Consider the following 13,325-nt stretch of genomic DNA (forward strand, 5'->3'; position numbering starts at 1 on the left):
TATTTACAAACCTTTTTTGTTTGAAAAAACAAATACTGGCACAGTGGAAGCTTGGTATGAATCTCATTGCGTAAACTCACTGAGCACGATAATAAAATAATCTATATAAGCTATAAGCACTGATTCCTGTCCTAGCTCTAGTAAGTGCCTCAAGGCAGGAGTCTTCCTGGCCTAAAAAGAGCCATTTCCAGATCAGTGGAAACTGAGCAATTTTTATGTTCTAGAATGAATTTAATTAAGGCAAGTTTAAAAAAGCATAAAGTAACTATAGGAGAAACTGAAGTAAATGTAATGGCTTATTGCCTACACCTTCACCTCTTGTGGCATGATCTGGTGTTGGTTGAAATTAATGGAGCCCCTTTCTCATGTGTAATGTAAAGGATCTGTGCATACTGCTTGGCACTTGGATCTGTGTGCTCTTACACAAACGAAGACCACTGTATAACATGAACATTCACTTTCAGCATTGTGACGGGTGATAAAGCAGCCTGGTAAAAAGCACAGGAATAGCACATGCTCTTTGCCTTGTTGCTTGGTTTGCATAAAATGCGTGCACTCTTGTAAAGGTGTAAAGCATGCCAGGAGCTGTCTTGTAATGCCTCTGTTCACTGAACTGACATACAAATTATATTAAGCTATAGGAAACCGGGATCTCTTTCAGGCTTTGAGCATGAGCCAAATGGGACCACTTGCTGGGAGATTAGGCAGAGTTTCTAGCAGCAGGAAGGAAAATTGTCATATGTTTGTGATTTCTCAGACTTGGCTTTGGTTTAGCAATACATGTAAGCAGGCTCAGGCTAAGGAGCTTTTTGAGATCTCAGCTATACATCTTTATCACCTGAGAATCAAATCTTGGTTCTTTTTTCTTAAAGTATTCTCTAGCTACTTATTTTTTTGATGCCTTATACTTAGCAATTTGCTGAAGGAAGTTTCTTACCCCTTCCCATACTTGAATGAATCATTTCGTTTTATTTGTTAAAATTGAACTTACTTCAGTGATGTGTGTAATTTTAAGACTCCTGCTGCCTTTTAATTTTAACTTCAGTATCCGTGCCCTGTAACTTCTATTCATCTTTTCAAGAGCTACAGTTAAAGCATGTGTGATATTAAGCGATCGCCACAGACAGCAATTCCAACACCACAGCATTTAATTATTATTATTATTATTATTATCATCTGATGATCTAATTGATAGTGGCCTATTTGCTAGTAAAAGCATGCATCTGTTCCAAGCCCACAACACCACTACACTCGGTCTCAAAAGCCATCTCCTGAGCAACTTCCTTCTGCCAAAAGCCATTAGCAGAAAATTAGGGGAAAAAATGTTTAAAAAATAGAGCTAGTTTCTAACTTCCCAGCTTCTGGCTGCCAGTTTAGTGACTCTGTCAACTGACATCTCCTAACGCAACACAGCGATTCCTGTTCTGTGAGTCACATCTCTTTAATGACTGCAGTAGCTTTTATGCTTTTATCCTTCTGGTAACTCTGCAAAGCCGAGGTGGTTAAGGGAAAAATTGTTTGTACTTCCAACCAGTGACAACTGCCAGATCCATTTCCCTTCTTGGCATCCTGAAAGTGTCACAACAGCATCACCGGAGGGAGACTGAGTTTCAGGAGCGTAAAATAGAGCATTTGGCCTGTTATAGCTCTATTATATATGGCAATGTGTGCTAATGAAATTAAGCTGTTTGCTCCTCATATGTCAGTGTGAGCCTGCACGTTCAGAAGATGGAACTGTTTTTCTTGTTAACTGTAACTAGAGATTAATTAGGAGCACAGGTTGTCATCTAATTTAGTGTCATTCCAGAAGCTCCTTTGCAGAACTGCATTTAAAGTTGCAACAAGGGCATGTTATTTGATGATCAGTTAAGTATATATTCATCGCTTTATTTCAGACTTCAGAACCACAAGTGCATGTTCACAAGTCTCTCTGCTGAACGTTTCACGTCACAAGTCAAGCTGAATGCCAAAGGAGACACTCCAGATGGACTCAGTCTGGCGCTCCTGACTCTGGAAAAGAAAAGCTGAGGTCAAACCTCAACGCTACTGAATTTAAGGTGTGATTTGTTTCTGTTCGCTTTGGTGGGGCTAGGATTTCTCCTTTTATTTTGTCAGTGTAAGGAATACATCACAGCACGAAGTAAGGCTTACTTGCTTTATTTGAGTACAAAATGTTGCTGAACTAGCTCTCCAACAGGGCGCAGGAATTACAAGAGCACCAGTAATTTTCTATAACCGAGAGTGAGTCAGTGGGGGAAAAAAGGCAGATATTTTCATGACTAGTAGGGTTAAAAAGCAATCACAACCCAAACAATGAAATTATCATCGTAAAAATGTTTTTTAAGCCCTATGTTAGGTTTTTCAAAATTAAATGGGACAAAAACCTACTTATTTTAGCTTATTACTAAGTTGAAAGCACCTCTTGAAATCATAACTGAATGCTCTTCCTTTGCCCTAGTCTTTCATTTGCCTTTCACATTCTGCTTGTCTGTTACTGTGAGGTTGCCTGAACCACTAACAATTATTGTTATTTTTTTTCTACAAAGCACGGGCTTTGGTTTGGATAGCTACTGACTGTGTTCTGTGCTACTGACTGTGTGCTGTGCTGTGCTGTGGGCTCTCAAAAACGACATGGAAAATCTGGGCCCAACTTGACCTATACTCCAGAATGAACCAACTGCAACATCTTGTTTCTAAACTATTAATATTTGATTTAATTTTCTACAATCCCTTATGAATGATGAATATCTTCTTAGGGGATTACAAATGCTATTTTTTATTAGTTACATTTTTGTTACGGGTATTTATTATTTGGATAGAGGTAATGTGCAGATGTCCCAGCATCAGGTTTTGATGTAGTGTTTTAAAGTACTTGGTAGCAATGCTGCATTATGCCCACAGCCCCCTTTTCTGCTCTGATCCTGTACAACCCACTGGGGTTGTGCATCCAGCCAGATGGGGGAACTGATCCAGCAAAAAGAAACCCAGCACTTCCCCCTGCCTCCAGTGTCTGTAGCCAAATCAGTTTCCCTGTTCAGTTTATAGCACAGCTGCAGAAGAGTTGTGTTGACGTGAGCCAAAGGGTGGTATATCACAAGCGGGAGAGACAAATAGGGGAGGGTAGACTGGCAGTACTTTAAGTCACATCTGACAATCCCTAGGCCCCACAGGGTTGGTGTTTTGGTTTTTTTTTTTTAATTGTTATGTTGAACACCTTGTCTATTAAAAAAACACAAATACTGCAAGCACAAGGTAACAGTGAGATCATGCTGGTCAACATATTAAAAGGCAGTGACTGGAAACCACCAGATGAATCATTGCTGAGCTTTTCCTGTTAGTATCACAGCAGGGATGAATTTTAAGGAGGACACAGCTGAGATCCATACAGTGTCCCTGCAGACACCTCTGATGAATGACTCCCACATATGTCATATTTGTTCTAGGTAGCTTGACTCATGGTCCTGTGATGAAGCTGTGTTTAGAAAATTGACCACAACAGTCATGGAAAAGGTATTTTTTTCTCAGTGCCTTTCTTTACATTGGCACCTTTCTCTCTGCAAATGGCACCTCTCATCCCCCAAATGGCTCCCCTGTCTTCCATATCAATACAAAATACTTTAACTTCCAACTCCCTTCTCAGGTTATCTATGCCCTTTCTGTCTGTTCTCTTTCAATACATACATATTAAGTCTTTTGAAGCACACAAAGAGTTGTCGTCAATGGCTCAATGTCCGGCTGGAGACCAGTAACGAGTGGTGTCCCTCAGGGATTGGTGTTGGGACCGGTCTTGTTTAACATCTTCGTCGCTGACATGGACAGTGGGATTGAGTGCGCCCTCAGCAAGTTTGCCGATGACACCAAGCTGTGTGGTTCGGTTGATAATGCTGGAGGGAAGGAATGCCATCCAGAGGGACCTTGACACGCTTGTGAGGTGGGCTGATGCCAACCTCATGAAGTTTAACCATGCCAAGTGCAAGGTCCTACACCTTGGGTCGGAGCAATCCCAGGCACAGCTACAGGTTGGGCAGAGAAGAGATTCAGAGCAGCTCTGCAGAGAAGGACGTGGGGGTGCTGGTGGATGAGAAAATGAACATGAAAGCCAACCATATCCTGGGCTGCCGTGACCAGCAGGTCGAAGGAGGTGATCCTGCCCCTCTGCTCTGCTCTTGTGAGACCTCAGTACTGTGTGCAGCTCTGGTGTCCTCAATATAAAAAGGACATGGAACTGTTGGAACCCAGAGAAGAAAGCCAACTGTATCCTGGATTTCCAGGCTGTGTGGCTTGCTATTCTATAGGGATGTACTCTTCATTAGGGACTGTAGTGACAGGACAAGGAGTAACGGGTTAAAACTTAAACCAGCTGTTAGGGTGGTGAGGCACTGGAATGGGTTGCCCAGGGAGGTGCTCCATCCCTGGCAGTGTTCAAGGCCAGGTTGGACGAGGCCTTGGGTGATATGATTTAGCGTAAGGTGTCCCTGCCCACAGCAGGGGGGGTGGAACTAGATGATCTTAAGGTCCTTTCCAACCCTAACAATTCTATGATTCTATGATTCTAAGTGTTCTAATGCAAGGTTCCACTGCACACCAGTTGGATTTCCATGGCTTGCTTTCTTGTATTTCTTGTATAGCATGACCAGCAGGTCGAAGGAGGTGATCCTGCCCCTCTACTCTGCTCTTGTGAGACCTCACTTGGAGTATTGTGTACAGTTCTTGTGTACTCAACATAAAAAGGACATGGAACTGTTGGAAGAAGTCCAGAGGAGGGCCATAAGGATGATCAGGGGACTGGAGCACCTTCTGTGTGAAGAGAGGCTGAGAAAGTTAGGGCTGTTCAGGCTGGAGAAGAGAAGGCTGCGTGGAGACCTCATAGCAGTCTTCCAGCATCTGAAGGGGGCGTATAGGGATGCTGGGGAGGGACTCTTCATTAGGGACTGTAGTGATAGCACAAGGGGTAACGGGTTAAAACTTAAACAGGGGAAGTTTAGATTGGATAGAGGGAGGAAGTTCTTTACTGTAAGGGTGATGAGGCATTGGAATGGGTTGCCCAAGGAGGTTGTGAATGCTCCATCCCTGGCAGTGTTCAAGGCCAGACTAGACAGAGCCTTGAGTGACATAGTTTAGTGTGAGGTGTCCCTCCCCATGGCAGGGGGGTTGGAACTGGGTGATCTTAAAGTCCTTTCCAACCCTATATAGTCTATGATTCTATTTGTCCTCTCATTTTTGGGAAGCATTTCCATGAGTAGCACTAGAACAAAGGCAAAACTCATCTTTGTTCAGGTGCCCGAAGACAGGGTGACAGCAGTTAGGATCTGATGCTATTCCTGCTTGTCAGCATCTCTCCATGTCCCATGTGCTTCCCTTTCTGGACTCTTCACAAATACACACAGAGGTACACACTTTATATGCAGATGCAGTTTGTACTCTGTTAACACCTAGGGGTATCAGCTCAACTATGGCAACTGCTGTACAACTGAGTCCAAGCTGACAGTGAAAGCAGTGTATTCACTGGTCTTCTTCTGTCTCTTTAAAGCTGTAATGTGTTTGATGAGCTTTTGTTGCTAAGAAGTGCTCTTAACTCAGCTATTGCACTAAGCTCTCCCTAAACCTCACAGCCATACTTTTAACTCCTGTTACACATTTGTATATTTACATCTTCTACCTCCTTTATCACATGTAAATACGGTATCTAGAACAAGGTTACAGCACTGCAAAGTTGTCACTTTGACATACAAGGATTTATGTCTTTCATGGTATATAAAGAAGGGAAATAACAATTGGAAAGCAAATCATATCCAGTTAGGACTGGGCTTTTCTTATATCTAGATCCAGTAATTGCCATCCTGGACTAGGTTGTCAGTTCATTTACTTCTTTATTCTGTCCCTAAGACTGATTAATAGTAGTAGTTTCCAGTGGAGATGCACTGGAATATTATGCTAATATACTTTCACGGAATAACCTGCCTGTAAGAAATTCCTTCCTAATATTCCTTAATTCAATGATAAGTTTGTGCCATGAAATATGAGCATTTATATCCTTCCTGTAAAAAATCCTCATGTAACTATGAGTATTTTTACTAACTACGCAAATGTCTAATGGAGAACTTCTCGAACAGCAGACCTCACTAGATCCAAATCATGAGTAAATTTTGCCTAGATTTTGCCAAGGCCCCAGACTTACTAATTAGCCTGTATTCTTTTGGAAAAGCCTGTATTTCTTACCATTTCCCTGGAGTTAGGGGTGGTGGTGATGAGCTGCAACACTCTGTGGCTGCAGCTCTCAGCTGTGTGGGCAGCCTGCTTTGCTTGGCTAGCCTGGCAGAGCTGGAACTGGTGTCTTGCTTTCTGTGGAACAAAATGATGCATCATTCTATAAAGAGCAATTGATTAGTCTCAGTCAAAGCTTTTCCTAGCGAATGTCACTCTGTCTGCAGTTCATGTAACTAACTTACTTACTCCTAGTTTTATTTTGCTCACAACTGGCATTCTTTAGTTGTATCACATTGGGTTTTTTTTGGTGAATCTTGAAAAAAGAATGCTGACAGAGGGGTGAAGTTAGGGAAACAGCCAGGAGTCATGGCGATGACGTGCAGCCTGTGTAATTACTTGTCATTACTGACATTCTGTGCAGGTATGGTACAACATCCCAAAGCACTGAGCCGTCTGCTGGGCTGGATGCATGTTGCCAATTGCCAAACATTAGTATTCCAGCGTAAAGACCAAAACTTCTCTGTGAATACCATTAAAACTGGGTCACCAACAGAAGGTGTGTGACAGCTTAACATGCAGAACAACAAAAAACATTTCCTTCATCACACACAGAGCAGAAATTCTGAGAGTGAAGATTATGTGTATAGTGTGAGCAGAATGATAAGTGACAAGGCATGTTTGGTGGCATTAGTGATGCAGTTCTGCCTTGGAAACAGTGAAAATGGGTGATCAGCTGGGTTTTGTGCTGTACCAGTTTTGCCAAATGTTCAAATTTAATAGGAATTCAAATGATTAAGTATTTCCTTTTGTAAAGGGCATTCTCTTGCTCAGCAGCATCCTAATAACATCTACTATTAGCATTTTCTATTCTGTTTGGAATAAAGAGGTTTTAACCTCACAGCTTCAAGCTGTAGATTTCTATTCCAGCTCCAGGAATTAGTCCTAAACTGTGTGCTCAGCATTCATAAAAATGCTGCAGATGGATTTGTCATTTCAGAAAACATTATGGAATAAGCTGGACTGGACTCTGTGTTCTTTAAACCAGACAGAGAAGAATGGAAGGGAACCCTTCCTGGATAGCACTGTTCCAGCTTCTACTGAAGCAGAAGGGCACGCCGAGACCTCCATGAGGGAGAAAACAAAGATGGAAGCCAGGGAAAAGAAGTATCTGGAAGTGCAGAGAGAAACAAAATTAACTAAATATTAGTCAGTGAGCTATGGAGGCTCTATGTGTAGAGCTGCTTTTGCTGTTAGTTAGTCTGGATAACATAAGAATCAGTCCCTTTATAAACCTTTATTAATTACTCTTCTGTCTTTTTTGGATGTGACAGGATATTTCTGGAGAGAAGCACCATGAGCACAGGCGTGGCATCATACCATCCTCTGCCTCATTCATCTGTACCGCTTTTCCCTGCCAAGTCTCTCATGGTTTGGTCAGTATTTTTAAAGCTGGAAAAAGTTCAGAAAACTAGCTCATATGGAAAAGCAAAATCAGGTCACTCAGATGGCTCTGCAGATTCAGGTCATGTTCAGTGGTGAGTTTAAATGGAAAAAAATATGGGAACATCAGTAAAATTAGGAGTATTTTTCCTATTTCTTCAAATGAATACTCACTGTTCTTTCTAAAATATTGGAAAGCCATCTCAGGTCCCAAAGACTAAATAGGGATCAAACAGAGAAGGGTACAGTCCAAAACAAACCAAATGCAGTCTTCACAAGTGCAATATCCTGTAACCCCCAAACAGCTTTCTGATTCAGAGTAACCAAAAAGATTTTTCAAGTGTTTTGAGCGCAATGCTGAACCAGAAGGCAGTTTATTTGCCATTCTAATGAAAACTAGCAACCAAAGATTTGGTTTTACTATGTTTGTCTGTGTTTAATAGGTCGGGCAGGCAGTGTTATTCAGATTCTCATTGTGACTTTTCTTCCTGTATTCACGAATTCTTTTTGGCACATGAAGCAACCAGGTGTGAGCCAGTGCAAGGTGGCCCACAGGCCATAACCAACAAATAACTAATTGGCATCTGTGCTGCAACAGGGCAAAGATCCAGCCAAATTATGACAAGGCGCCATGCCATCATAATAGACTCACATTATCACAGATGCCAAGACTCCATAAATCTGCATTATTTACATTTATTTAGGGCAGGATTCCCAGCTGGGAAATTCCACATGGTTGTCCATCTCTATCATACACAATTATGATGGAAAAAGATCTCTGTGACTAATCCAGCATCCTGAAATGGTTTTCAGTAAGAACTTAAAATATTCTTAATGATTCTTTAAAAATGCTCCCACTCATCTACATCAGTAAATTGTTTGAAAGCATATTTTTGTTGTCTTTGTAAAAAATGAGTAACAAATGTATAAAATCAAATTGTTGAAGATGTATGAGCCTTTTTAGCTTGTTCAAAAGGGAGAAGGAACCGTTTCTTTTCCATGGCAGTAGCAAGGCTCCCGACTATGTAACAGTGAGAAACAGGACAACTTTGAAGTCGCTTTTGTGAAAAATGAATGCAGAAGCTGGTAACTTGCACCCTCGGGAAATAACCTGCAAAGACAGAAATGCCGAGAGGGTGTGAGTTCCTTAGATGAAACGCAAGATGATGATATATGCTCTGATTACTCCTTGAGGTAATGAATCTCTGTCGGTTTGTCTTTTTCACCAGGAAGGCTAAATTATATGCTCATCTGCTCCATCAAAGTGGGCTGTAGCATGCAATGGTTCCTCTGGTAGATGTTTTCCTGCCATTCGGTGTCCAGGCTGCGGGATGCCATGAGGTGCTCCAGTCACTGTGTGAGCAGGGGCTTGATTCCCACTGGCTCATGTTGGAGGAGCTGGAGAGCCTCTTGGCAGAGATGCGTGGCTTCTTCCCAAAATCAGCCTACTTTTGGTGACACCTCAGGAAAGGGTCTGTGCTCAACACTTCCAGGGGCAATTCAAGAGTTCATTGGCATGGAAGCTGTGTCACTAAACTGGACAACTGCTGCTGGACACCTGAGCATGCTGATGCACACAGGGCTGCCCTCAGCCTACACCCCTGAGCCTCCTTCTGCGACTGCAACGAGGCAGCCCCGTTTTCCTCCTCTCCCACCATGGAAACCTCTGCAGACGGGAGGCGTCACACACCCGGGCAGCCCTACGTGAGCCAGGCTGCCGGACCGGTGCCGTTCCTGCACCCCATTTATTCCCCCTGTCTGTCTGTCTGTCTGTCAGGGCGGCCGCCCACCTCCCTCAGCAGCGGCCACTGCCCTCCCAGAGTGCCCCGCGCCCTTTCCCTCCTCGCACCTCCCGCCCGCCTCCTCGTGACGAGTCTCACCCTCCCCGCCTCCCAACTCTCGCGCCCGTTCCCCGCCGCGAGGCCGGCGTTCTCGCGATACTCTGCGGCGGGCGGGCTGTGCTGTCTCTGTGTGTGGGGGGCGGAGGGGGGGGGGGCGGTGCCGCGGCAGCCGCTGCGCCCGCGCTCCCCTGACAGGCGGGCGGCGGGACCGGCGGCGCGCGGGCATGTCCCCCCGCCCCGCGCGCAGGTGGTGGCGGCGGCGGTGGCGGCGGCGGTGCCGCTCCGGCTCTCCGTGAGTCCCGCTGGCCATGGCCGGCTCCGCGACGCGGGGTTCCGAGTCGTGCCGCAGCCGCCACCACCACCAGCACCGCTGCTGCTGCTGAGGAGAAGCCACCGCGATGAGGAAGGGCCGCTCCCGGGGGGACAAAGCGGCGCCGCCGCCGCCACCGCGGAGAGAGCCCGCTCGGGCGGTGTCCGCCAGCGCGGCGGAGCGGAGAGCCACCCTGCTGGGGGGCGGTGGCAGGAAGGAGCCGGAGGACAGCCGGGCCGCGGGGGCGCTGGAGAGGGTAAAGCCGGGGCAGGGGCCCGGGGGGGGGGGCGGTGGCGGCGGTGGCGGCTGTTGGCATGGAGACGCGCGCCCCGCGCCCCGCGTGGCCGGGCCGCGGCGGGCGGAGGCGCCCCGAGGTGCCGCCCTCCGCGCCCAGCCGGGCTGCGGCTGCCGCAGCGCCGGGGCTCCAGCGGCGGGGGGCTGCGCTGCGTGCGGCGGCGCCTGCTGAGGGGGCGTCCTGCGAGCATCCGCTCGCGGTACATGCGCTTCCTCAGGTAGATGTTCCCCGGAGGAGAAGATGGGTCTGGTGGTCGGAGGTGGAGCGGTGGTGGTGGGTCAGTGTGCCGCCGGCGTGGCGTTGAGTGAGGGCTCCGGCGTTGAATGCACATGGAGAAGCGAATGCAGTGAAGTCTAGTTTGTGATACATGCTTGGCACTGTTAATAATTACAGAATCCCTCTTGCTAGTAACCTTCTGTAGGTCACTCCTGGTAGCGATGTTAGTTATCATACATTTCCCAGCGTTTTTTAGGTCTTAATGCAAGAAATGTTTTATTTAGGAAACAGACCTCTGCAGATACTTGAAAATGCTTGGGATTGTTCAAAGTGAGAGTGTGTAGGTTCAGTATGTTCACTCTAATGCCTCTCACCCCCACAAAGAAAAGATGTGGTTGCTGCTCAGGGTTACAGGGATGAGAGACCCAAGAGATACTAAACTTCTGTTTCAGTGTGTTTTGATATTTCTGGTTTTACAAGAGAGAAAAATGTGGAATGAGATTCAGCAGTTAAAAAATGTAGATGATAACTAATGCTTTCGTTTTCTGAAGAAGAGTCAGTATTGTAAGTATGAAGACTCCCAGGATGCAGTAATTCATTGCTTTGTTTTGGCATTTTTAGGAGCATGGTGGTGAAAAAATAGGTTCTTTGACGTTTCTTGTCACAAAGGTGTCTTTAAGTTCACGTCATGGTTGCAGATGCACAGGCTTACTCTTTTTTGTTTATGATGCCTTCGTTTTTTCTAGAAAAGCTGCGTTACATTGCCTTCAATTATAGGAAACTTGTACCTTAGCTGTGACCAGTGGATATCTCTTGAATACAGATTTCTCACACTGGGTCCTGGAAGAAGAGAGCTCTATTTTTTAATTTTTTGTTTTATTCTCTAGTGCCTTCTTAATCCAGCTGCTGCTTTGGGTGCTCATCACTTCCTGAAACAATTAAAGAACACTGGTAACCTTATTCAGGAAAGAAAGTAATCAAAAAGACTTAGTTTCTTCCCAGCTGTCCATTAAGATAGTGTTTGGCAGAGCTATCAAAGACAATAGCAGGGTGCTGACATACCCTATTTGATATTGATATAGGATCATGGAATAGTTAGGGTTGGAAAGGACCTTAAGACATGGAAATTAGTAGAGTTTTTTTCATTCTTGGTAGTTGTGAACTGAACTTTCTACAGATTGTGGGTGCAGAACATGCTACATGCCATGTGATGTATTGAGCTTGGGAAGCTTCACCAACACAGCATTAATATTACAAATCGGGAAGGGCTTCAAATTGAGATATGTCAGTTTTTCAGCTGCACGAGGCTTTTGAATGGTGGCTTCTGCCAGTCTGGTTTTAGCTTGGGTGCTCTGACTAAAGCCTGGTATGACTTGCAGGAACAGATCCTTATGTGCTGTCAGGTACTCAGTGCAATGGAGTCTTCAAGGAGTTTTGCAGCTGAAGAAAGCTTTGATGTCCCTAAACTTCAGAGGAGAACCCCTCTACTCACAGCATTTCTGTCTTTTAAGATCAATAATCCGTTATTTCTTTAAACACCAGGGGTTGGTAGTGTGGATGTGATGGAAAGGGCCTCCGGAGATGCAGAAGGCGGTGTGATACTCCATTTCCACTGATGCAGCTTGTAGCTTGGTAAATATTTCCTTTGGGGCCGCTTCTGATTTAAGTAGCTTTGGTGTTTCCAAGCCCATAGAATGTCCTCAGCTGTGCCAGTGTAACAGTGTGCACAGCTGCAGGGAACCGTTCTGAATTAAATTCAGATTTCACAGTTTGTTTGCCATACATTTACATGAGTTTGTGGTTGGGGGAGACTAAGCTACTCTAATGTTGGAAAAAGTACTTGTCAAACAGTGACTGTAGTAGTTAATCACTGTAGTGACCTTTAGGCCTCTGAAAATCCGGTCCTTTAACATGCTGTGCTTACAGTTCTGATGTACATATGATTAATGTTTTCAGTTTTTTTATGAACGACGTAAGAACATAAAAATGACTCCACTCGGTCACATTAGAGATCCCTCTAGCCCAGTATCCTGCCTCTCTGAGCTGCCAAAAGCAGATGCTGTTGGAGAAGAGCACAGTGTATATTGAGGAAATACCTCTCCTGGCCTCCAGTAATTTGTGGCTCACAGGTTTCCGGATCTAGAGGTGAAATTTGTTTTTAATGCCCCCAGTGGGTTTTTCTTCTGTGCATTTGTCCAATCGGTACTTGAAGCCATGTAGGTTTGTAGCATCCACATCATCCTGTGGCTTAAACACATTTTGTGTGGAAAAAACACTTCTTGTTTGTTTTTAAACTTTCTACCTGCTTGTTTCATGACTTGTTTGTTAGTGCTTGTATAGCATCTGCTTTTGGCAGCTCAGAGAGGCAGGATACTGGGCTAGAGGGATCTCTAATGTGACCGAGTGGAGTCATTTATATGTTCTTACGTCGCAGTGAGAAAGAAAACCCATGTTATGCTGTGTGGCTTATGAGTTGAGAACTTTCTTTTATTTGCCATCCCTGGCTTGTGACTTTTCCAGAGGCGTTTTAGACAGAAGTGACTGGATCCTTTTCATTGTTCTAGCTGTTTTCTTTGCAGCTTTTGCAGGTGTGTTCTTGAGTGGTGACAGTGATGCAAGAATTGGAGGAACAGGGCTGGGGAGCAATAAACCAGGACTGGCTACAGCATTTCAGCATATGACACCCTGTAAACTTATACAGCTTATTAGGTTTTATTATTTAAGCTTCTGCCTGCTTTTTCTTGATGATCTTTAAGCACTGAGTTGGCACCTCTGGAACTGCTGTAACTCTACAATCCCTGTTTTAAGTGGTAATAGCTAGTTCAGGATTTGTGTGTATAAATTTAGTTTTTTTTTTATATATATGTATATATATATTTTTTTTACACTATTCATCACTTTGCATTTATCTACGTTTGATCTTATCTGCTGTTTTACAGGCCACTTAAACAGTATTATTAAGGTCATCTTCAGATCTTTGGCCATCAGTTTTGCAACCTTGAATAACTTTAAGCAT

The 13,325-nt window shown here is 44.6% G+C and overlaps 1 protein-coding gene across 10 annotated transcripts in view; it reads left to right on the forward strand.

Annotated features, from left to right (window-relative positions):
• MAST2 (microtubule associated serine/threonine kinase 2) overlaps positions 1–13,325 on the forward strand; it is a 213,261-nt gene that overhangs the window by 8,651 nt on the left and 191,285 nt on the right. For 4 of the 10 annotated variants that reach the window (XM_057430679.1, XM_057430680.1, XM_057430681.1 and 1 more), the window contains exon 1: positions 9,670–10,054. In XM_057430679.1, coding sequence (XP_057286662.1) covers positions 9,887–10,054 — 168 coding nt within the window. In that variant the 5' untranslated portion in view covers positions 9,670–9,886. Of the gene's footprint in view, positions 1–1,895; positions 2,058–9,668; positions 10,055–10,202; positions 10,311–11,851; positions 11,942–13,325 lie in introns of those variants that run through there. The other 6 variants (XM_057430688.1, XM_057430690.1, XM_057430683.1 and 3 more) reach the window with 5 other exon arrangements.

The sequence above is a fragment of the Pezoporus wallicus genome, unplaced genomic scaffold (genome assembly GCF_028554395.1).
Source record: "Pezoporus wallicus isolate ANWC-B61680 ecotype Strahan unplaced genomic scaffold, APGP_CSIRO_Pwel_v1 contig_10084, whole genome shotgun sequence".
Lineage (NCBI taxonomy): Eukaryota > Metazoa > Chordata > Aves > Psittaciformes > Psittacidae > Pezoporus > Pezoporus wallicus.